General features: G+C 52.0%; 1 protein-coding gene across 1 annotated transcript in view; it reads left to right on the top strand.

Annotated features, from left to right (window-relative positions):
- Positions 1-24745, top strand: part of LOC308671833 (uncharacterized protein) — a gene marked incomplete at its 3' end in the record, with an annotated part of 52452 nt that overhangs the window by 7574 nt on the left and 20133 nt on the right. The window contains exons 2-23 of the mRNA XM_081334316.1: positions 5024-5186; positions 5373-5522; positions 5630-5790; positions 5967-6143; positions 6547-6688; positions 7378-7565; positions 7666-7807; positions 10042-10218; positions 14621-14715; positions 14805-15037; positions 15177-15245; positions 16748-16961; positions 18234-18396; positions 18605-18754; positions 19027-19187; positions 19583-19849; positions 20575-20716; positions 21901-22088; positions 22237-22378; positions 22705-22871; positions 22962-23081; positions 23786-23919. Coding sequence (XP_081190442.1) covers positions 5024-5186; positions 5373-5522; positions 5630-5790; positions 5967-6143; positions 6547-6688; positions 7378-7565; positions 7666-7807; positions 10042-10218; positions 14621-14715; positions 14805-15037; positions 15177-15245; positions 16748-16961; positions 18234-18396; positions 18605-18754; positions 19027-19187; positions 19583-19849; positions 20575-20716; positions 21901-22088; positions 22237-22378; positions 22705-22871; positions 22962-23081; positions 23786-23919 — 3545 coding nt within the window. The remainder of the gene's footprint in view (positions 1-5023; positions 5187-5372; positions 5523-5629; positions 5791-5966; positions 6144-6546; positions 6689-7377; positions 7566-7665; positions 7808-10041; positions 10219-14620; positions 14716-14804; positions 15038-15176; positions 15246-16747; positions 16962-18233; positions 18397-18604; positions 18755-19026; positions 19188-19582; positions 19850-20574; positions 20717-21900; positions 22089-22236; positions 22379-22704; positions 22872-22961; positions 23082-23785; positions 23920-24745) is intronic.

Genomic DNA, 24745 nt, shown 5'->3' with positions numbered 1-24745 from the left:
TTAGGTCATGCAAGCTTCCCTGTGGTTAAAAAGATGGGAGAGTTTGCTGAGGGAGTCCAGATCAAAGATTGTGAGGTATTCCTGGACTGTGCAATCTGTAAGAGGTCAAAGAGGAAGGCTGCGCCTATTCCAAAAACGTCACTGCGTAAGACCCAATACCCGTACCAACTAGTACATGTTGATTTGGTCGGGCCTTTCACACCATCCCTAGGGAAAAGTCAGTATTTTCTCACTGCAGTTGATGATTTTTCACGGTACGACCACGTGTATATCCTCACAGAAAAATCTGAAGCCTTTGACGCCATAAAATCACTCTACAACTTTGTAGAGACCCAGTATAAAACCAAGATCGCACAACTGCAGAGCGACCGCGGGGCTGAGTTCATGTCCCGAAAATTCCAGGACTGGGTAAAGCATAAAGGCATCCGCCATTTTCTTACCGCGCCTTTCACCCCAGCTCAAAATGGCGTGGCAGAGAAAAGAAATGGAGTCCTACAAACTATGATGCGTAGTCTGATTGCAGACGCTGGGGTCGCAGAATCATACTGGGCAGAAGCGGTAAAATACGCCAATTACACCTTAAACCGCACTTGGAGCAGTGTTGTGAACCAGACCCCATATTTCCTAGTTCATGGTAGGAAACCAAATCTTGGACATTTACGTGTTTTTGGGTCCTACGCATGGGTTCACATCCCCAAGCAGCTGCAGAAGAAGGGGAGATCTGTCTCCCAGAGACTGAGGTTCTTGGGCTACGCTCCTGGCTCCAAGGCCTACCGTTTCCTGGGAGAAGGGGGCAGGATTGTGACTTCTCAATCTGCCTCCTTCGAAGAGGACTCCAATTGGGCCCAGATTCACTCCAATGATCTGAGCCCATATATCAACCGTCCCAGCAAGGGCACACCAACTACGACATCACCTGAGACTTCCACATACCCTGCCACCGACGAAAGTGTGGAACAAGATGAAGATGTCATCCCACCTGGTTCAGATGGGGAGGATGAGCCGTCCAGTTCCCCAGCAACGCCTCAGAAACCCGCGGAAGAAAAAGGCGGTGAGTGGCAGAAGGTAAGGAGGTCAAAGCGGTCCAACAAAGGCATCCCGCCAAAGAGAATTGACATTGGGCACATCGCGTCTGTTAACAGCGTTGTAGTCACCCCAAAATCCTTCTCTGACATCCAGGAGCTGCCCATCAAAGAACAGGAGAAATGGCAGCTCGCGATGGAGAAGGAAATGTAAAGCTTAAAACAACTCAAGGTCTTCACCCCCCCAGCAACCTCCAAAGGAGAGGAAAGTCATTGACACAAGGTGGGTTTACAAAGCAAAACCACTTGCCAATGGCCTCTACCTGTATAAGGCCCGTTTGGTAGCTCAGGGATTCACCCAACGCTATATGGAAGACTATGGGGAGACATACTCTCCAACTGTCCGGGCAGAGAGCGTCAAGACCGCCCTCGTGACTGCAGCCGCTCTGGGGGAGGAAGTCTTCCAATTCGACATCCAGACGGCTTACCTCCACGCCAACATGGACCGGCAGATCTACGTGAAGGCCCCTCCTGGCTACCAGCAAGAAGGGGAAAATACATGGTTACTCCACAAAGGGTTATATGGTCTCAAGCAGTCAGGGAAACTATGGTATGACTGCCTTAGAAAAAGGTTAGAACGAGTTGGTTTCACCGCATCCCGTGCAGATGAATGTGTTTTCACACGCAAGTCCAAGAGTACCACAGAAAGGGTGTTAGTTTATGTGGACAACCTACTATATGTAGGACCTGACAAGGAAGGGTGTGATGAATTTGCCAAGGCCCTGGAAGAAAAGTTCACTTTGAAATCTTTGGGGCGGGTTGACAAGTACTTGGGTGTGCATATTTTGGCCACTAAGGGGGGGTTCGCTCTATCTCAAAAAGAAAAGATAGAGGAGTTATTGGCCAAATGCAAAATGGCAGAATATAATCCCACACATAGCCCAATGCAAAGCGACTTTTACAACCATACTCATAAGGACGGTCCTGAGTTCACATATAATACGCTTTACAGATCTGTGATTGGCTCCTTGCTATATATCAGCAATTGGAGCAGGCCTGACATAGCTTTAGCTGTAAATCTATTGTCCAGGCATGTGGAACACCCAAAGGAATTCCACTGGACTGCTGTTAAGAGGGTACTTAGGTACCTCAGGGGCACGACCGATGCCCTCCTTGTGCTGGAACCAGAGAAGGGGAAGACAGCTCTCTGCCTACTCAGACGCAGACTGGGCTGGCGACACCAAAAGTAGACGGAGCACCTCTGGTTTCCTCATATTGCTAAATGGCTGCCCAATACATTGGCATGTTAGGCAGCAAAAATTTGTTTCTTGCTCCACGGCCGAGGCTGAATATGCCAGCCTGTCAGACACGGCCAATGATTTGACTTGGTTCAATGATCTGATAACGAGCATCTGGGCATCTCCTCCTCTGCCCATCCAAATTCTAGAGGACAACACGGCCGCCATTGCAATCTCGGAGGCTTATGCAGTAGGCTCTAGATCTCGCCACATAGACATACGCTATAAAAATGTCAGACAGCTTGCCAAAGAGGGTTTTATACATGTTGAGCACTGTAATACAGCTGACCAGATAGCTGATCTGTTCACCAAACCTGTTCCCATTGACCGGTACAACCTTCTGTGTAAGCGTTTGTGTTTGGTCTTCTGAACGTTTTTATACATGTCTATGACACCTGCTCGCCCCCTCATACACATTCACTGGTCCCTGTCATTGGCTGGCAAGAAGGGGAATTGTTACATGTTTTGTGCCAGCCATGGCAGTTCCCCAAATAGGTCATCAGATGGAGCAAAGAGGCTTCTTTGCTCCCCTGCAGCAGCCCCATTGGCGAGAGAGTTTTATGGCTAGGGAGGGGCCGAGACCCCCCATAAATACCTCTGCCCAGGGGCTGCTTCTTTGTTCTAGTTCTGCTTCTCTTTTCTATCTTCTCACTTGCATGCATTCTCTATCATACAAGCATGGATGCTTCCATGCCATATAGCTCTTTTTATATAACCTGTCGATGAATAAAGCTTCATAATGACTGCATTTCTGCATTCTGCCTATTTTACTTGGAAGCACCTTAACGTCCCATCGATCTCTTGTGAAAGCTGCTTCACAGGTTATGCAACTGAGGATGGAAGGGAAGGAAGTCTGTGGACGTTGCTTCTCCTGACCACAAAGTGCCTCTTGGCACCCTGCTTGTTCATCCTTCTCCACTTAAGAAGGAATGAACACGAGGCCGATGGCGACGCCACCAATGAAGCAATGTGGCGGACGAGCTTTGCGATCATCACGGGAAATCTTTGCCAACCGTGGCCTTGGTGCCAAGCCCAGCATGCCATTGGTGCAGCCCAAAGAAAGTGCAAAGTTCCCGGCTCCTTTGGCATCCGGCCTGTTGGACTTCTCTGTGGGGAGAGCGATGGGAGGGAGGCTGATCCTAAGGCGCAAACAAGCGGTTAACTTGAAGGGAGAATTTGGGCCAAAGCGGTGCCTCCTTGGTCTCTGAGATCTGGCAAGCCAGTGGAATTTGCAAGAGGGCCACCTCACCCCACCCCAATACTGCTCTAGCTGCTAAGAAAGCTGATTGGCCAGGAGGCCACCTCCGCCCCCTTCTCCCCCTGACTTTGATCCTTTTGGGGCAGGCAAATTGAGAAAACCTTTGCGCAAGTGCAGCTTCCCCTCCTTGCCCAGGGGCCTTCTGGGAAACAAAGCCTTACTCAAAGCAAACTGCATACTTTGTAATGCACTCCGTCAAAATTCTGGTAGTCACTGTGGAAATTGTCTGCAATCCTCCTGGTGGCCAAAGGCATCACCTGAGGGAGCCCAGAGCTCAACTAGACCCTTCCAAACTGCTCTCCCTTCTGGAAGTGTCATCGGGCCACCCGTCTGGCCCAAAAATCCCAGCATCCCCTCTTGTTCTACTCTCTTGTAGTTTGGCGAAGGGGGAGGGGCTCTCCTGGGTAGTTTCTCGACTGACTGACCCAAACTCATCAACCTCTGTGCCCGGTCCATTTGGCACATCCAACTCTGGTTGCGGAAATTCTGCCTTCTTGTCAGCGTTGTGGTGGGAGGATGGCAAAGCTCTTCTCGCATTAGGCCAGAAGACCTCCACGAGCCCTTCCTGCCCAGGGAGATGTCCCCCCCCGCCTCCGTCCCTGCCAGGTGCCCGAGAAACGTGGCTTTGAAACCCAATCTTCTTTTCCTGCTCAGCTCCTGGGTTTCAGGGCCGGGAGAGGTAGATATATAGCAGCAGGTCCTGGGGCCACCAGGTGCATTTCCTGCCTGGTCACCATGGAGCTCGCGGGCGCAGTGGGCATCTTCCTGGGCATCTGCTTCTCTTGCTTGCTGCTCATTTCTGCGTGGAAGCGAATGCACAAAGAAGGGAAGCTGCCCCCGGGACCCACCCCGCTGCCCTTCCTTGGCAATATCCTGCAGGTGAAAACCAGCCAGCCCTTCAAGTCCTTCCTGGCGGTGAGTGGCCACCTCTTTGGTGCAAGAAGGAGCAGGGGAAGAAGGCCGGGTGGAGGCGATCAGGCTTGTGGCGTGTCTGAGCAGAAGCTCCAGGTTGCCCAGAAAGGGGAATATTAATCTCTGCAAACAAACACCCCAGCTGGTTCCTCAAGTATCTCCAGGGGTCCATGAAAAGGGGAGGAAGAGCTTTTCTGGAGCTTGGTTTTACAGCACCGCAGCCAACCGAGCTCTGGGGCTTGAAGGCAATGCCACCCCATTATTGGCCCTAGAGTGAGCAGGCTCCAGGGATAGGCAGCTCCAAGCCGTGGACATGCCACTAAAGGCTCAACAAGTCTGTTGGAATCCTTCATGGAGAGTAGATCAATCGAAATCCATTTTAGAGCCATCGAAGATATGGGTTTCACCGGACAATCCTGAAAAGAAAACCTGTTCTGCTTCTGGCCTAAATTGGCTGCCATGGCCCTGAGTGGGAGCCAGCAAAGGAGCCTTTCGTGAACTTCTGTCCTGCCCTTCCTTGGTCTTTCCTGCAGCTGAGAGAGAAATACGGCCCTGTATTCACAGTCTATCTGGGCCCTCGGCGGGTGGTGGTTCTCTGTGGACACGACACAGTGAAGGAGGCCCTGGTGGACCAGGCTGAGGAATTCAGCGGCAGAGGGGAAATAGCCAGCATTGAACGGAACTTCAATGGTTTTGGTGAGTAGACCAGATCCAGGGCATCAACTCAAGAGAACCCAGGTTTTCTAGCAGAAGGGGAAGCTGGTGGGAGGTTGAGGGAACATCCTGGGGGAATTCTCTCGTCTTGTCCTGGTTCATTGCTTCAGTGCTTTCATGGGACTGAAGATGTTACCTTCAAAGGAAACACGACCCCTTCCTTTCCAGGTGTCGCTTTAGCCAATGGGGAGCGTTGGAAGCAGCTCCGTCGCTTCTCCCTCACCACCTTGAGGAACTTTGGGATGGGCAAGCGGTCCATCGAAGAGAGGATCCAGGAGGAGGCCCAGTACTTGATGGAGGAAATCAGGAAAACCAAAGGTTGGTGATAATCAGATCCAGCAACACCTGGACGGAGTTTGGGCTTCACATACGTCCGGTTCAGAGAAAGCTTCACCCTCAAGTAGCCCTTTGTTTCTGTCTCTCAGGTCAACTCTTCGACCCCACCTTCTTCCTGAGCCGCACGGTCTCCAACGTCATCAGCTCCGTCGTCTTTGGCAGCCGCTTTGACTATGAAGATAAAACCTTCCTCTCCTTGCTGCGACTGATCAATGAAAGTTTTATAGAGATGAGCACCCCTTTGGCACAGGTAGGGGGCAACGCTGGAGCAGACCTTGCTCCCGTGTGTGTGTAGGTCAGAAGGTTCCTCCCAGTGGAGCCTCCCTTGCAGAACTGGGAACGGCCTTCTTCCTGGGACTCTGGAACTAGCCTCAGGTAGCTAGTTTGTCCAACAAACCAGCCCAGTTTCTCTCCTTTTCCTCCCAGCTCTATGATATGTATTCCTGCATCATGCAGTACCTGCCGGGAAGACACAACCACATTTATTACCTGGTTGAGGAGCTGAAGGACTTCATTGCCGAGAAGATCAAAACCAACCAGGCGACACTTGACCCCAACAACCCTCGGGACTTCATTGATTGCTTCCTCATCCAGATGGAGAAGGTACCGCCAGGAATTTCTCATCAGTAGGGAGAAGTGTGGAAAGACTAGAGAGACTAGAAGGAGGGGCAGAGTGGGAGATAAGTGCAAATTACCACTAGGGCTCATCCCAGAAGACAACTCCATAAAGTAGTGGGAAACCGTCTCAGGAGCCGGTTCTTCTTCCTGCAGCACAGACAGTGGGCAGTAGGAAGCCCCCCCACTTTAGATTAGCCTTCCCCAGCCTGTTTCCCTCTGCCCCCCCCAGTACTTTTGGGGAGCCATTGCATTTCAGTTCCAGAATACCCAGCTAGTAAATATGTGAATGGCCTGCAAACCTGGACTTTCCAAATCCATGTTGCTTCTGACGCAGCTCCTCTACTCACCACGCACGCCGTGTTGAGATAAACCATGTCTTCCCTTGAAGGAAAAAGGAAACCTTTCCACTGAATTCAACCTGAAGAATTTGGTCCTCACCACCCTCAACTTGTTCTTTGCTGGCACAGAAACTGTGAGCTCCACCCTGAGATACGGACTCCTTTTCTTGATGAAATACCCAGAAGTGGAAGGTAGGGCGGCCAAAATCTGGAATAGTTTGCATGGACTTGACCAAGGGAAGGCAGCTTCCTCTACACAGACTCCAGGAAGGCCCCCCATCCCCAGGTGGGAATCTCAGTTGTCTGAATGCAGCACTGCCATTCACCCAAACAGGCAGCTTACGGAAGCACGGCCCCTGCAGCCAGCCATTTCATGGATTTAGAGCCTGGTGGGCTCAACGGAACAAATGAGACTTTTTTTTTTACAAAAGGAAGTTAATTAGTCAGTGTCAGGAAAGCTGTTCTGCCTCAGACAAAGAGATGCCTTCCTTCCTCCCAGACCAGGGTCCGCATAAGCTCCGTTGGTCGCCCCCAGCAGGAATACGTCTGTCGGTATAGTGGGAACATGGGTAGAAAAGCGGGGTATTTTTCATCAGGATGGCCCCAATGCAATAAAAGTGCGAAGGGGGAGTGCATCCCTTGGGTGAATCTATTCCCAACTGACTTCTAATGACGTTTCTACCTTGGCTGTGAGAATGGGGGCAGTGGGGCTATGAAAAGAGGGGAGGGGGAGGGAGCTGCTCTGGGCCCCTTCAGTCTCAGAGGCCTGCCCAAGTTTGCCGTTCCTCCTGACTAAGGGGCCCAAGGCAGTGGCCCCCAGTGGGTTGAAAAGTCTGGACCACTCGTGGGTCCCCAGAAGGATTCCCTTGATGTTTTGGCAGAGAAGGTCCACAAGGAGATTGACCAAGTCATCGGCCCCAATCGCCTCCCTGCCATGGAAGACCGGCTGAAGATGCCCTACACCGATGCTGTAGTCCACGAGATCCAGAGGGTGACGGACATTGCCCCCATGGGAGTGCCCCACACGGTGATCCGGGACACTCAGTTCCGGGGCTACCTCCTGCCGAAGGTGAGGCTCTCCCCAGAGGAAGGGGGTGTATGCAGTGATGATCTCAGCTCTCCCTGGTGAACGGAGCCCCACTCTGCGTTTGGGGTTTGTGTTTTTGCAGGGCACAGATGTCTTCCCCTTGCTTGGCTCAGCCTTACGGGACCCCAAATATTTTAGTGACCCCGAGAACTTCAATCCTGGACACTTCCTGGATGAGAACGGCTGTTTTAAGAAGAACGAGGCTTTTGTACCATTCTCCTCTGGTAAGGCCTGGGCTTCGCCCTTTCTCACTGCGCTGTCCTCGCATTGGGGCACCTGACCAGGGCAGTGCAAGGGGCAGCACAGGTGAGACCTTCCCTTCCCAAAGAGCTGCTTCATCCATCTGAGTTGCAGTTTTACAGGCAGGGAGGAAGAAACAGCTTCCGCCTCTGATGCCCATCAGGCTCCCTTTGGAACTGCCTCCCCCCCCCCCGGACTTGGAGGGGACAGTATGGGTGGCCTGGCCCCTAGAAGCCCAAGACCTGCTCCAGGCTGGCCCTCTGACCCCTGGCCCGGCCCTCCCACTGGCTCTCTGGGCCAGCAAGATGGGGGGGATGGAGACAGCGCTGACGAGCCCCCTCACTGCCTTCAGCCAAATCCCCCATGGCCAAGACAAGGGGGAAAGGTCTCCCTCCGTGGAGCCCGAGGCTGATTCCTTGTTGCGGAATCTCCGGCCGATGTCCTCCGGCCTGCCTTTTCTTCTCTTTTCCAGGGAAACGCGTCTGCCTGGGAGAAGCCATGGCTCGGATGGAGCTCTTCCTCTACGTCACCACCATGCTGCAGAACTTCTCCCTGAAGTCCCCTCTGCACCCCAAGGACATTGATGTCTCCCCCAAAATGAGCGGCTTTGGGAACATCCCCCCCACCTACCAGCTGAGCATGCTGCCCCGCTGATCCCGGGCATCTGCCTGCTTCTCTCCAGCTCCCTTCCTGATGCTGCTCTCTCCAAGCCCAACAGCCACCTCACCCGGGGAGCCATTTCCATCCAGCACGGCTCTTGTCCTGGGCGCCTCCCTGCCTCCTGCTGGGCTGCTTGAACCGGATCCCTAGCTCTGGGATCTGCTGGGTCAGATGGATCCCTCCCTCCCCCGTTCTTTTCTTGGTCCCAATAAGGGGGCACGAGGAGGGCGTCTGTGGAGGAACCGAGGGCACCCCAGTTCTGCCTGGGGAAACAGGGTTCATCTCAGTCAGCTAGCATCCTTTTGTGACATTTTTTAATACTTCCAGGCTGGTCTGACTTCACTCTCAGGAACTTGAAGCATTTTATGTCCTGCATCTGAGGAGATTGTAGATATGTTCTGACAAGGATGAGCAGAGCAACCCTTGAGCGAAAGAGAGCTTGCACAAAAAAGAGGATACTGAGAGTAGTTAAGTTTACACAGCAACCACACAGATACACTGAGGTGTGTTCAAAAAGTTTTACTTGTGGGATAAGACAACAGCACAGTCCAGGAAAAAACAGTCCAGGTCATACATGAGTAATGAAAAGATAGAAAATAACAACAGTCCAAGGATTATCCGATACAAGGTCTTCTTACCAGTCCGTAAGTCAAACACAGTTCTACAGGTTTAGAAAAACAGTAGCAAACCACAAACCACGATAAATAGCTGGTAACAGCAAGCCAGAGTGAATGTAACACAGAGAGAGAAGCTATGTCTCTAGCTCCCTCTTATGGCCGTAGGAAACAGCGCTGGCCAATCATTAGAAGGTATTTATTTATTTATTTATTTTTATTTCATTTATATCCCGCCCTTCTCCGAAGACTCAGGGCGGCTTACAAGCTTAGCAGTAGCCTTCATTCTATGTATATGCCTGCTTGTTAGGGCTTTCACACACACCCCAAGCGGCATTATTACAAAGTCAGCTTATTGCCCCCAACAATCCGGGTCCTCATTTTACCTACCTCGGATGGAAGGCTGTCAACCTTGAGCCTGGTGGGATGCGAACCTGCACTAATTGCAGGCAGCTGGTGTTACTTAAGGAGGCATCAGCCCACTGCTCCACCAAGGTATGATGCAATGCATTACATAGTTAAAGTGATACATTACAGTTCTATAACAATGATACAATCATAGTTCAGATATATTGCCAACCCAACCAGTTAGGCCACAGACATATACCTAACATGTTCCCAACCCTCTTTCTGGTCCATGCAGCGTACAGGTCCTCAGTGGAAGGCAGGCTGGTTGCAATTGTTTTTTTCTGCAGTCCTAACCATCCGTTGGAGTCTGTGTCTGTCTTGTTTGGTTGCTGTGCCAAACCAAACAGTTACAGAGGTGCAAATGAGAGTCTTAATAATTCCTCTCTAGAACTGTACCAGCAGATCCTGGGACTGTCTGAGAAGGCACCCCCAAGTCCTCCATTACATCCCCAAAGGACAGGCCCTCTCAGGCCCCATTGAGGAGGCAGCCAGGGGGTCCTCCTGCCCACTGGCGCCTCTGCTCCGGTCTTTTGCAGGAAAGCGCTACTGCTTCGGGGAACACCTGGCCCGTGCTGAGCTCTTCCTCTTCCTCTCCAGCATCCTGCAGCATTTCCGCTTCAAGTCAGCAGTGCCCCCTGAAGACATCGACCTCTCCCCAATGTTGGTGGGGTTCGCCTCTCTCCCTCGGCTCTATGAGATCTCAGTTATCCCCCGTTGAGGGAGGGGCCCAAAGTGGCTTTCCAGATCATCCCCTGCCTCACCAATTCCTTCCTGGGAAGCTTCTGGGCGCAGGAGATCCTCTCTAAAGGCATAAATCTCTTGCGGAGGGCACCACAGCCACCTCTCCATCTCCAGAGAGCCTGGCACCGATGGGCACCCCTGTTAGATGTTTTGTGCCAGCCATGGCAGTTTCCCAAAAGGGTCATCAGATGGAGGCAAAGAGGCTTCTTTGCTTCCACTGATGAGCCAAGGGTCTCAGACCCGACAGCCCCATTGGCGAGAGAGTTTTATGGTCAGGGAGGGACCAAGACCCCCCATAAATACCTCTGCACGAGGGGCTGCTCTTTGTTCTACTTCTAGTTCTAGCCTCTTAAGATTCTACCCCTAGCTTCTAGTTCTTCTTCTGTTTTAGTTATGTAATGCTAGCTTGCTTTTATTTTATTTCTCTCTCACATGCAGGCATGAATGCTTTCATGCCAAGTATTTCTTTCTCTTTGATCTATCATTGAATAAAGCTAATATGATTGCATCTCTGCGTGATGCTTTTACTTGGAAGCACCTTTAACAATCCATCGTCCTCGTGAGATCCCTCACAACCCCATCCCTTGCATTGCCTTCTGGCTCCTGCTCCTGTGCCCCAACCTCTGTGCCCTTTCCTCCAGCAGTTCCAGGGAGGATGGCATCAGGTGGGGAGGAGCACAGCTGCGGTGCCCTGGTCTCCCCCCTTGTCACCTGAAGGCACTCTGCATGCTGAAGGTGCTGTTCAAGCTAGAAATATTCACCATGAAGAGTAGCTGGACTACAGGAGAGGCTTGGCTGAGCTGGGAAAGGCACCTGAGATGCCCACAACTGAGAGAGTTTTTGATTGGCAAAGGTTTGGGCAGGCTGATCTCTGGGATGGGCAAAGAGGCCTCAGGGAGTCTAGTTCGATCCTGCCTCCCTCCTTTGAAGTTGCCAACTCAGGCGGGTTCCTGCTTTGTAAAATCTCCTCTCTGTGTTGACCTGTTCTGTATATGAATAAACATTCTTTGCCAAGCTAAAATGGAAGCGGAGGCGAAGTTGAAGGCTCCTGTGCCAGCAGGTGGAGCTTGAGGCTGGTGCCTACGATGCCAAGGGCCGGCCTGTCCGTTCCCCCTCCTTCCTGAGCAGAATTTCAGATTCTTCTGCCCTGACTGGAATGCCTTTGCAATGAGCATCTGCTTGGACTGCCCTCTTTGAAGCTCATCCACAATAATCAAAGACTTCTTTTGCGGTTTGGACCAAAGACCCCCCCCCTTTTGCCTTTTCACCTGCTTCTCCTGCCCCCACCCCAGAGGAGCAGGCTGCTCTCTTGCAGGCACTTTCAGGGGCTGCAGGGGCTCCCCCTGTTGCCTGGTCAGACCTTGAGTGCAGAGGAGCTTCTTCACCAGACCCAGAAGGGGCTGCGGTGTCTCAGGTGTCCGAGGAAGCTGCTGTGCCAGGGATGGGCCACCCAGCCTCCTCCTGCCTGGGTCCAAGGGAGCAGGAGGGCAGCTGAGCCCAAAAAAGGGAGGGCCATCGAGGGAAAGAGAAGCTGCAGTCCTGCCCATCCTCACTGCCTCCCTCGCCTGGTCTGCCAAATAATAATAATAATAGTAATAATAATAGTAATAATAATAGTAATAATAGTAATAATAATAGTAATAATAATAATAATAATAATAATAATAATAATAATAATAATAATAATAATAATAATAATAATAATAAGTTGGAAGGGACCTTGGAGGTCATCTAGTCCAACCCCCTGCTCAGGCAGGAAACCCGATACCATTCCAGACAAATGGCTGTCCGGTCTCTTCTTAAAAACCTCCAGTGTTGGAGCATTCACCGCTTCTGGAGGCAGGTTGTTCCACTGATTAATTGTTCTAACTGTCAGGAAGTTTCTCCTTAGTTCTAGGTTGCTTCTCTCATTGATCAGTTTCCATCCGTTGCTTCTTGTCCTGCTCTCAGGTGCTCTGGAGAACAGCCTGGCTCCCTCTTCTTTGTGGCAGCCCCTGAGATATTGGAACACTGCTATCATGTCACCCCTCACCCTTCTCTTCGTTAAACTACACAAGTTCTCTTTTGAGTCTCTGCCATCGGAAGCCCCTCCCGCTTTTCCTTGGCAGGGCAGTGGGGAGCATCCTAATATTTTCCCAGCCTCCGTCAGTGTGAGGTGTTCTCACAATGAATCGTTAAAGGAGCTTCCAAGCAAGGGCATCAAGCAGAGATGCAATCATATTAGCTTTATTCATGATAGATCAAAGAGAAAGAAATACTTGGCATGAAAGCATTCATGCCTGCATGTGAGAGAGAAATAAAATAAAACAAGCTAGCATTACATAACTAACTAAAACAGGAGGACTAGGAGCTAGGAGTAGAGGTAGAAGCAGGGATAGAACTAGAAACTAGAAACTAGAACAAAGAGCAGCCCCTCGTGCAGAGGTATTTATGGGGGGTCTTGGTCCCTCCCTGACCATAAAACACTCTCACCAATGAGGCTGTCGTCGGGTCCGAGACCCTTGGCTCATCAGTGGAAGCAAAGAAGCCTCTTTGCCTCCATCTGATGACCCTTTTGGGGAACTGCCAATGGCTGGCACAAAACATCTAACAGTCAGCAGCAGCAGTGAGGTGTGTGAAAAATAACCCTTCCTGCAGTGGGTGCAAAAACTGCTTGCTCAGACCTTTGGCCAGTCCAGCGATCAGGGGAGGGCATTTTGGATCAACTCCAGCCAATTCCCGGCTGGGACACTCGCCCAGGAGCAGCCATGTGCTCGGGGAGCTCTGGAGGGGTTTCCAGAGAGGGTGGCAATTTCCCCTTGGCTCATCAGCTGCACACATCGCTTGTGGAGAGGGGTGAGAGGGCATTTATTCATCTATTTTTATTTATTAATTAAATTATTGTACCATCCATCTCCCCTACGAGGTGTTTCTGGGAAGCTCACAAGTGCTAAAACAAGTAATTAAAAGATTTAAACCACACAGAGTTAAAATATTATAAAGAACTACACAAAAACCACAACCAGGAGGGATCGGCTCTTTTCACCCCATGGGACACTTCCAGCGGTGAGCCTCCCCATCGGGGCCCCGGGCCAAGTTGGCAGCTTGGATCCCCTTCCAGAAGGGCGGAAGGGAGGGGCAGTTCTCGCCTCTGGTGCAAAGTCTTCTGCAGGGAGGGGGCCACAGTGAAAAAGGCTTTTCTCTCGTGCTGTTTCCATTCCATAACCCAGCCTGAATCCTGACTGACAATCCGTTTCATCCGGGACCCTCTGGAGCTGCAAGGCAATCGCTTGTTCCCACACCTTCCTTAGAGAGGGGACAGAGAACCAATGATGGTTTCTTGAGGAGGGGGGCACCAAGGCCTCCTTGAATGCTGCCAGAAACACCCCCTCTTGCATCGATGCATTGCTTGCTGCTTGGACCCACCTGCAGGTCAGCGTCCTGGAGGGACGAGGTTCTAATAAGCTGCCTTAACAGCCCAAAGGATCCTGTCCACTTCCTCAGGATCAATGGGGTCAAACCATTCCCAGATAATCTGGCAAGTCCATTCCTCGGGTATCTTCAGTGGACCTGCTCCACGCCTGGACTCAAACCGAGCAATCTCCTGGCTCCTTTCCATCTCTCCTTCCCCCTGGGAGAGCAACAGCCTGGCTCCCATCGGCCACGGCTCCTAGTGACTCCCTCCCTGCAGAGGCCAATGGCCATTCCCAGCTGCATCTCTAGGCTGCAGGTCCTCTGCTGCATCTGCAAAAGCACTTTGGAGTTGACCCAAAGTTCAGTCTATGAACGTTCCTTGGCCGGCATATTCATGGTCCCCCTGCAGTCCCTCAGCCCATCCAACCTGGCATCGGTCTCCTGGTTTCTGCCCTGGATGAAGCAACCCCTGTGCTCAGAAGAAAGCTTCCCTTTCTCCACACACAGCCCAAAACATCTTTAAGTTGCATCAACTGCACAATAACTTTGTGATGCACAGGAGATCACTAGGGTGGTCTTCGATGCACGTGACTGTTGATGTTCCTGCAAGCTTTAATTAAACCTGTAATTAAAGAACAAAGCTATTGCTTGAGTTATGTTTTGAAGCGACACCCCCCCAGTTTGGCTCCGGAGCAGCCTCCGCCTACAATTTGAATATATATGAATTGGCAGAAATGCGCTCTAGGCAGGTGCTACTCTCCTGCCTGGCTTGGAAGGGACCTGGCTCAATCTGTATGATGAGGTGGGCGTTGCGTTTCTTTCCGGATCCTATATTAGGTCCCTGGAGGGCCAGGCTGACACTCTCTCCACAGCAGCACCTGGCGAGTGCTGGAGCTGCCCGTCCCCATGGATCTCCTGGGAGCAGCGACCCTCTTCCTGGCCATCTCCCTGGCCGGCCTCCTGCTCCTCTCCTCTTGGCAGCAAATGCGCCGATGCCCCCTGGACCCACGCCCCTCCCCCTGATTGGGAACCTGCTCTGGATAGACCAAAACAACCTGCCCAATTCACTCATCAAGGTAAGCCCCTCCCCCCACCCTTCCTCCTGCTCCTTCCTGCCTTCCCCACGACCAGCTCAAGTGGCCCTTGCTGGCTTTGGACTCCCCAGCATGGAAGGCCAGCCGGCTGGGGGAGCCCAGGAGCCCAAAGCTTGAGTGGGACTCCCCTTGTCCCCCTCTTCAGAGGACCTAGGATGGAAGAAGAAGAATCGGATTGCTTGGGTGGTGGATCAGGGGCCATCAAGCTTCTTCACCAGACACGGAAGAGACTGCAGGGTCTCAGGTGGCCAAAGAAGCTTCTGTGCCAGGGATGGCCACCCAACCTCCTGCCACCTGGTCCAAGGTCAGCTGAGCCCCGAAGGAGGAGGGCCATTGGGGGAAAGAGAAGCGGCTATCCTGCCGAAACTCTCTGGCTTCCTCACCTGTCCAGCCCACCTAGAGAAAGCAAGTCTCCTTTTGTGTCCTCTCCCTCCTTGTCCCAGGCAGGGCAGTGGGGGGCATCCTAACATGTCTCCAGGCCCTGTCAGCAGCAGCACTGCGGTCTGTGAGAGGTAACCCTTGTGTCGTGGTTCCGATAGATGAGACCAGTAAAAGCAACTCCAGGTGAGAGGTTTCCTTAAAGAACATATTTATTGGCTACATAATATTGGCAGGATCAAAAGTAAAACCAAGACTGAAGTTCCCTCCCAAAGGTTACAAAGTTACAAAGTTGAACTTCCCACCCTAGTAATATGTCATTAATCACATTTCCCAATAAACTACTTTGGCGGGCTTTGTAACGGAAAACTCAGCCCGCCCAAAACCCAGCAGCAATGACCTTGGTTCCCACAGGACAATTTATTGTTTTGTCTAACGTTAAAAGCACACATCTCCCCCCCCTCCCCATTCAACTGTGGCAACTGAAAATGAAGTTTCAGTGTTGACATCTTGCTGCAGCGGGCGCAAAGAGCCACCTGCTCAGGCCTTTGGCCGGTCCAGCAGTCGGGGGAGGGCAGGAATTGCAGAAACTTTGGATCAGCCAATTCCCCCCTGGGAGAATTGCACAGGTGCAGCCGTGTGCTTGAGGAGATCTCAAGAGGTTTGTAAAGAGGCACATTTTCTGCTTGTCTCATCACCTGCACTCGTTGCCTATGGAGGGCAGGGGGGGGCAGAGGGGGGCATGGGCACTGCCGTCTATTGCCCGTGCATCCCCCGACTCCTTTCCATCCCCTTTTCAAGCAGGTGGCCTCCAGCCTCTCCTTCCCCTGAGTGAGTGACAGACCTAATTGCCATTGGCCACAGTGCCCAGCACCCCCCTCCCCTGCGGAGGCCAATTGGCCATTCTCCCCTGGACCTCTGGGCTGCCAGTTCTCAGAATAAGAGATTAACAGGATCACGGAGTTGAAAGGGACTTTGAGGGTCAGCTAGTCCAAGCCCCTGCTCAGGCAGGAAACCCTGTACTATTTCCGACAAATGGCTCTCTAATCTCTTCTTACAAGCTTCCAGTGATGGAGCAGCCACAACCTCTGGAGGGAACCCTCTTTAAAAGCACTTTGGAGTTGACCCCAATTTCAATTATCCAGTCAATGAATACTGCTTACTCTGCATATTAATGGTTCCTCTGCAGCCCCTTGCTCAACTGAACCCCTTGGCTGAACCCTCCATTCATGCATTTGGTTTCTGCCCAGGATGGGTGAAGCAAATGCCACTTCATAGGTTGCCTTTCTCCCCCACCCCCCAAAAAAATTAAATTGCATCATTTGTGCAATAACTATGTGATGGAGGTCACTATAGTGGGTCTTTGATTGCTGATGTTTGTGCAGTCCTGCCCTTAGAAAAAAAAGTGAGATAATTAAATCACAAAACTATTGTTGAACCAAAGCCCCCCTTCTTTGGCCCCTGAGCAGCATCTGATTGGAGAATATCTGAACTGGCAGAAATGTGCAATAGGCATGTTGCCTAGCTTGGAAGTGACCTGGCCTGTTTCACAACCTGGATGATGAGGTGGGCGTTGCGTTTCTTTCCGGATCCTATATTAGGTCCCCAGAGAGCCAGGCTGACACTCTCTCCACAGCAGCACCTGGCGAGTGCTGGAGCTGCCCGTCCCCATGGATCTCCTGGGAGCAGCGACCCTCTTCCTGGCCATCTCCCTGGCCGGCCTCCTGCTCCTCTCCTCTTGGCAGCAAATGCGCCGAAGGGGCAAGATGCCCCCTGGACCCACGCCCCTCCCCCTGATTGGGAACCTGCTCTGGATAGACCGAAACAACCTGCCCAATTCACTCATCAAGGTACGCTCCTCCCCCACCCTTCCTCCTGCTCCTTCCTGCCTTCCCCACGACCAGCTCAAGTGGCCCTTGCTGGCTTTGGACTCCCCAGCATGGAAGGCCAGCCGGCTGGGGGAGCCCAGGAGCCCAAAGCTTGAGTGGGACTCTCCCTGTCCCCCTCTTCAGAGGATCTAGGATGGAAGAAGAGGAATCGGATTGCTTGGGTGGTGGATCAGGGGCCATCAAGCCCTTGTTGCCTCCTAGTTGCCCGGCAGGCAGGTATTCCCCCGGGAGAGCAGCCCAGCTCCTGCCATTCTCTTCTCTGCTAGTGCACCTGCTTCTTCTGGACAGCCAGAGGCCTGCTGTGACCTCTTGCAAAGTGGAGAGGAGCCCGGAGGGAAGAGGGCAGGGGAATGTCTCCTCTCCCTTCACCCAGGTCCCCCTCCATGTCTTGCTCGGGGTACTTAAGCGCCTCTTCAAGGAGCCTGTTGGGTGCAGCTGGTGGGCGCTGGTCCGTCCAAAACTATTGCTGAGAAGAGGGCAGAGACCTGAGCGCACAATCGCCAGGAGTCATGGCTGGCCAAAGAACCGTAGTCCTTTCTTGGAGGCTCTGGAAGGAGAGCCGTGTTAGTCTAGAGGAGCCAAAGAGCAGGAGGAGCCTCGGAGTGGCTTTCCCCCACACCGGTCTGGAGAAGGGACTAGGAAGCTTTCCCCAGCTGCCTCCCATCAAATGTGCTTTTTCACCAAATGGGCTAGTGGGAAACGGCACTCTGTGTCTCCTTTGGATTCTGGGGCAGCACGCACTTCCTCCCACAAGCCTCTTATTCAGAAAAGGGGCCCCCAGACGCCTCCTGATTTTTCAATACTTAAACAGGGAGAGAGAGGCTGTAGAGCAACCCATGTATACATTAAATCTCAATTTTAACAGTTGCTCTACCTGTGTTTCCTTTCCTGTTGGATTCCTTTTCAGCAATCAGCCAGGTAGGTAATTGGAAGCACCTGTGGGGCAATGTTTGGGGAGATGGGGGGGGGGTAGAAAGGTTCCTGCAGCAGAGAGGACCTTAAGCCAAGAATGATAACCTCACCACAGAATAGGGCATCCGAGGATCTCGGAGGTTTAACCCCTGCCTAACCTCCAGCAAGAGACGCACCACATGGAGTTCCCCAGTGAGATCCTTTCAGCCCAGCAGCTCCTGCCCAGGGTCACAGCTGGTCAACTGGGGGAAGATACTCATGAGGCCAACTGAGTTCTGCCATCCAATTCTCCCCGCTTCTCTTGTCTGGTTTCTCTGGCAGCTGAGCGAAAAGTTTGGGAAAGTCTTCACGATCCAGCTGGGCCCCCGTCGCATCGTGGTGCTCTGCGGCTTTGAGGTCATAAAGGAGGCCCTGGTGGACCAGGGGAACGAGTTTCGGGACCGGGGCCAGCAGGCCAGTTTTGACTGGATCTTCCAGGGCCATGGTGTGTTCCACTTTCTGCGGCCCCAGCAACTTGATGATGAGTTTCCGCTGAGACAGCCATCAATGGGGGAAGCTGTATTTGATGTCCCTTGCACTGAGCAGGAATGTTGGACCAGGCAACCCACTAGGTCCCTCCATCCCTCTCACTTCAGGGTTGACCTCTTGGGTCCCAACACCCCCTTTCCACCCCCCTCTCTTTTGGTCTGCAGGAGTTGCCTTCAGCAATGGTAAAAAACCCATACATCTGCGACGGTTCTCCATCACAACCCTGCGCAATTTTGGGGTGGGAAAGAGATCCATCGAAGAGCGGATCCTGGAGGAAGCCCACTTCCTGCTGGAAGCCCTGAGGGGCACAAAAGGCAGGTGGATTTCTGGAGCCCCCCGAAGTGGGGCTAGGGGCAATTCATAGGGGGCTGGAGAAAATGGCACTTGCCTGGCTGTCCAAAGATCCAAAAGGGGAAGTTGGCTTAAGCCATCCAGCGTGAGCTCTGCGGGAAGGCTGAAAGACTTCCAAAGGGTGCCCCCTGCCTTCCTGCTCCCCAGGAGGCAGAGGGGAGGCCAGGAGAGTTTGAGCAGGGTGGAGACCCCACAGCCCCTCCACATGCATCGAGAAGGGCCTCTCTTCCCCCAGGAGCCCCCTTTGACCCCACCTACTTCCTGAGCCGCTCTGTGTCCAACGTCATCAGCTCCATCGCCTTTGGCAACCGCTTTGACTACGAAGACCAGGAGTTCCTCTCCTTGCTGACCGCAGTGACAGAAGTCTTTCGCTTCAGCTCCTCAGCCCAGGGACAGGTACTCCCTCAGCTCCGCTACTTCTCCTTGGGGAAAGCATCAGCTTTCATCTGGGGCTCCGAATCTCAAGGCACTGGGGGCGAAAACTCTCCTGTCCTTGACAAGAAGCAATGAAGTTCTCTGTTTATCTGCCTATCTTGGGTGTCCTCAACAGATTCATGACAGGGGGGCAGTGCTCACTTTTGGAAGATGAGATAGAATTCCAGGTCACCCCCAGACTTTGACATGTACCTAAAGGGACATCTTCTCCCCTCCCGGTGAGCAGTTGGGTCTCTCCTCCCATGAGGGGGAAGGAGGACCTTGTTCTGCAGACCTGAAGGAGCAACTCACCTGGGAGAAAAAGGAAGGGTGAGGGGCCCACAGATCTCCTGGGATCCTTCACCTCCCCCTCCCAGGCATTGCCCACCCCCATCCCACCACAGCTCCACTTGCCAGGGACTTCTTCTACCGGTAAAAGCCTCCTTCCTCCCTTCTCCAACTGGCAGCTCTTGGACATCTTCTTTGGAATCATGCAACGCCTCCCTGGATCACAGCAAAAGATTTTGAAGAGGTTTTCGGAACTGAAGGAATTTGTGGCCAAGAAGGCAAAGGCCCACCAGGAGACCCTGGACCCCAACTCTCCAAGGGATTTCATTGACTGCTTCCTGGTGAAAATGCTGCAGGTAGAAGGGGGGACACCTTGGCTGGCTTGATGGGATGATTCACACACAGAGAAATACACTCAGACCGACTCAAATGAGGAGTCCTTGGTGCTCTCTGAGCTTGGTTGTTTTCTTGCAGACATTTCATTACTCAAACTAGATTACATCAGTGCACTGATGATGTTACCTAGTTTATATAATGAAATGTCTGCAAGAAAACAACCAAGCTCAGAGAGCACCAAGGTCTCTTCATTTCACCCCTGAGCTACAAATATTCTCCTTTATTGGCAACTCGAATGGAGCAACATACAAACCTTCAGGAGATTCTCCTTCCGAGGCTCTTTTGAAAGCAACTGCCCCAGATACGTGCTCTACAAGAGCCCAAACAAGCAGACAAGTGTGTAGCCAAGGTGTGGTCCACAGTTCAAATCAACAAAAAAACAGTGTGGACAGCTAAGTCAACCTCATCAATGTTCAGGGTGTCCAGACTTCTAGAGAAGCTCTGACATCAGCAAATTAGGAAATACCTGAAGCTCTACTTCTTTCCCTAAGTGTAGCTGAGACAATTCAGAAGTAGATGGAAGAACTGGGCTAATCGATTTGGACTCTTAATCCCAAAAAACAGACTTTCGGTCACGATGATGGCTGTGCTGGCTGAGGGATGGGGGAAAGTTGTAATCCTGGTGGGGAATAGGCTGAAACAGAGAGATAGTTGATAAATAAAAGTTTCCTTTACTCTCACCAAGGAACAAAAAAACCCTGACTCTTTCTTCTCCATGGAGGAACTGGTCGCAACCACGCTTAACATCTTCTTTGGTGGCACCGAAACGGTCAGCACCACCTTGCGTTATGGGTTCCTGATCCTGCTGAAGTACCCAGAGGTGGAAGGTAATTTCCATGGCAGCAGAGGAGTAAAAACCACTGGCCAGAGAACAGGGCAGTGGTTGGAAGAGGAGCAGTTGAGACCTCCAAGTCCTTCCAAGTAGCAGTTGAGGTTTTATTTATTTATTTATTTATTTATTTATTTATTTATTTATTTATTTATTTATTTATTTATTTATTTATTTATTTATTTATTTATTTAATTCAATTTATATACCGCCCTTTTCCCGAAGGACTCAGTGATGGTCTATCACCTTTTCTTCAGGAGAAGAAGCTCCTCCTCTCCTGTTGTCCCTCACAACTCCAGGGGTATTTGGGATTGATAAAGACATTGAGGGAAGTTCTCCAGCTGAGGGTGGAATCTGGCCTTTCCTGGTCCTGATCATCTTAATCACTACTTCATATCAAGAAGTCCCCCCAGATAGTTGTCCACTCTCAACTCACATCTCTTCCTCTCTTTTCATCTCTCCATAACACACTCCTTGTTGGGCGCTTCACTATATAGAATGGAACAGAGCTGGAAGGGACCTTGGAGGTCTTCTAGTCCAGCCCCCTGCCCAAGCAGGAGAACCTAGACCATCTCAGACAAGCGACTGTCCAGCCTCTTCTTAAAAATCTCCAATGATGGAACACATGCAACTTCTGGAGGCCAGCTGTTCCACTGGTTAATTGTCCTCACTGTCAGGAAGTCCCTCCTTAATTCCAGGTTGCTTCTCTCTTTCATCAGTTTCCAAACGTTGTTTCTTGTCCTGCCTTCTGGTGCTTTGGAGAATAATGTGACCCCCTCTTCTTCTTTGTGGCAGCCCCTCAGATGCTATCATGTCTCCCCTATTTCTTCTTTTCTTTACAGTAGCCAAACCCAAGTCCCGCAGCCGTTCTTCCTATGTTTTGGCCTCCAGGCCTTGGATCATCTTAGTTGCTCTTCTCTGAACTTTTTCCAAACTCTCAAAGTCTTTTTTGTGATATGGTGACCAAAACTGGCTGCAGTATTCCAGGTGTGGTATCGCTTCCTACCACTAGTTTTTCCTAAGAACCAATCTTGTCAAATTCAGACCCGTCATGTGGTCTCCTTCATGCTGGGTGGTCTTCCAGGATCCTCAGGAAGCTGGTGATGTTCCCAGAACACAACTGGAAGGGCAGAAGTGGACCTCCTCTGACTCCTAGTCACCCTCTTTCTGACCTCTCCCCAGAGAAGATCCATGAGGAGATTGACCGCGTCATTGGTGTCAATAGGACTCCCAGCATGGAGGACCGGCTGCAGATGCCCTACACCGAAGCTGTGATTCATGAGATACAGAGATTTGGGGACATTCTCCCCCTGGCCCTGCCACGACGTGTCACCCAAGATGTCCAGTTAAGAGGATACACAATTCCGAAGGTATTAAGGGGGGGATATCTCTGCTCCCAACATTCAGCTACAACTCCAAGATTTTCATCAATGGTAGGTGTCTTTCACACGAGTTGAACCATGCCTCCCATCATCCTCAGCCAGAGTAATTGATGCTTCCTTTATTTCCTGCCCTCAGGGGACAGAGATTTTCCCCATGTTGGGAACAGCGATGAGAGACCCCAAACATTTTGCAAGACCTGAGGAGTTTGACCCCCAACACTTCCTGGATGAGAAGGGGCAGTTCAAGAAGAAGGAGGCTTTCATACCCTTCTGCATTGGTGAGCCCCCTCCCCAATTCTCATGACAGAAAGTCACTTCTGACAACCCTCTCATAGAACTCCCCCCCCAAAGGTCACCCGTTTCCTCCCTGCCCCTCCCTGGTATGCAGAGGGATGGTCCAGAAACTCCATCTGGGCCCGTTCCACTGGGACACAGTTGTGACTTAAACCCACAAAGCACAAATTCAGAAGAGATGCTGAGGCCACAGAAGGCACCCCCAAGTCCTCCGTTGCATCTGCAGAATATGGGTGCTGTCAGACCGCTGTTGAGGAGGCAGCCAGGGGGTCCTCCTGCCCACTGGCCTCTCTGCTCCGGTCTTTTGCAGGAAAGCGCTACTGCTTCGGGGAACACCTGGCCCGTGCTGAGCTCTTCCTCTTCCTCACCAGCATCCTGCAGCATTTCCGCTTCAAGTCAGCTGTGCCCCCTGAAGACATCGACCTCTCCCCAATGTTGGTGGGGTTCGGCACTATCCCACAGATCTATGAGATCTCAGTGGTCCCCCGCTGAGTGAGGGGCCCCTGGAGTATTTGCGACATTCCTTTGTGCATCTGCTCCCACCCTGCCAATTCCTTCTGGCTGCAGGAGGTGCCCTGTAAGGACGTGCCTCTCCTGCTGAGGGCACCACAGCTGCCTCTCCATCTCCAGAGAGCCTGGCACCTAGGGGCACACCCTCCCTTGCATCGCACTGCGGCTCCTGCTCCTGTACCCCAACCTTTGTGCCTCTCTGGTCCCTGGTCTCCCTCCTTCTCAGGGAATCTAGTTCGATCCTGCCTCCCTCCTTTGAAGTTGCCAACTCAGGCGGGTTCCTGCTTTGTAAAATCTCCTCTCTGTGTTGACCTGTTCTGTATACGAATAAACATTCTTTGCCAAGCTAAAATGGAAGCGGAGGCGAAGTTGAAGGCTCCTGTGCCAACAGGTGGAGCTTGAGGCTGGTGCCTACGATGCCAAGGGCCAGCCTGTCCGTTCCCCCTCCTTCCTGAGCAGAATTTCAGATTCTTCTGCCCTGATGTGGGAAAGGTTCACCTTGCAAAATCCCTTCCAGGCAGCTGGAATTCTGGAATTCCTTGCAATGCTTGTAGCTCATCCGCAATAATCAAAGGGTTCCTCTTGGCTTCTGGTTTGCTTTAATCGGCACGAGACCCTCCCAAGAATTTGAGCCTCCAGAAGGTCTTTTGACATGTTTCCCTGAAGGAGGTAATTAAAAGCAAACTGCAGTTTTCCCCTAGCCCTCCTCCCCAACGTTATAATCAGCGCCCCCTCCCCTGTGGTCTCACCTACTGAGCTTCCTGGTGAACCTTGAAAAGTGGGTGCAATGGCACATCTACGAAGAGGGAAATTGAGGCAAGGGGTCCGGGAACAAGCCGTGGCCTTCCTGAGCTACTGATGTGTCTTCTTTGGGCTGACAGTCAGCCCTTTTCTCTGAACTGGATGCCGCTGCGTGGAAAGGAGCCCAGGCCACTGGGCAGCTGAAGAGCCCTGCAGAGAGCTGTGCCTGGGGAGGATGGTGGCTGCCTTTCCTCTGGAAAGAAGGGGGTCCTGTGTAGGAAGGAAATCCAATCCCCCTCCCCAGCTTCCTCCCACTCCTCATCAAGCAACCTTTCAGCCAGTTTCAGGCAAAAGGGGAGAAATTGCACTGAAATGGATTTAATGCCAAAGTGGCACTAAAGATGGCAAAGGGCATCACCCTCTTCAACTACAGGAAATCTCTCCTTGGGCTATCAGAGAGCTCCCTGTTTCATAATGCAAAAACTCCAAGCGCAGCGGAGAGCCTGACTGCTTGGCCAGCCGGCTTATTGCGCTTCCCAAGAATTCCCAGAGCTGGGCTCTCTTCATGCCCCTTCAGGGACCAACGGGAGAGCTTTTCTCTTACGGAAACTCTGCCGGGAAATTGACTGGTGGCCACCTCCAAACAGCTGGTTTTGTAGTCTGTATTTTGCTTGTACTCTGTCTTCCGAAATAAACTTCGTTTCTGCTACAAGCAACCATCTCCTCTCCTTTCAGGTCTGGCTTGGAATGGACCGGATTTTCCTTCTAATACCCACTTGGGGCAAGTCAGAGGGCATTCGCAGAAGTGCCCGTGTTGCCCATCCACCCACCCTCCCTAGCCCCAGATGTGGATCTCCCTCTGCCTCCCTCCCCAAAATGTCTACGGGCATGCAAGGAACTCCTGTCCTCTCTCTGCCAGGGACAAGGTGACCTGCCTCCCACGTGCCACTGGTCCTTTTCCATCCCCGTCCAGCCTTCTCCTTTCAAGCTCTGCTTCCCCCTCTGCAGCTATTACCCCAAAGAGCAAACTGATGGGCCTTAAAGGGGGGCAGTGGGCAAAAGTCACAGGGCTGCCTGGGTGGGCTTTATCCCCCGGGGCA

This window comes from Vipera berus (genome assembly GCF_964194415.1).
Source record: "Vipera berus genome assembly, chromosome: 9".
Lineage (NCBI taxonomy): Eukaryota > Metazoa > Chordata > Lepidosauria > Squamata > Viperidae > Vipera > Vipera berus.
The sequence above is the reverse complement of the archived record's forward strand: the minus strand, read 5'-3'. Positions and strand labels throughout refer to the sequence as shown.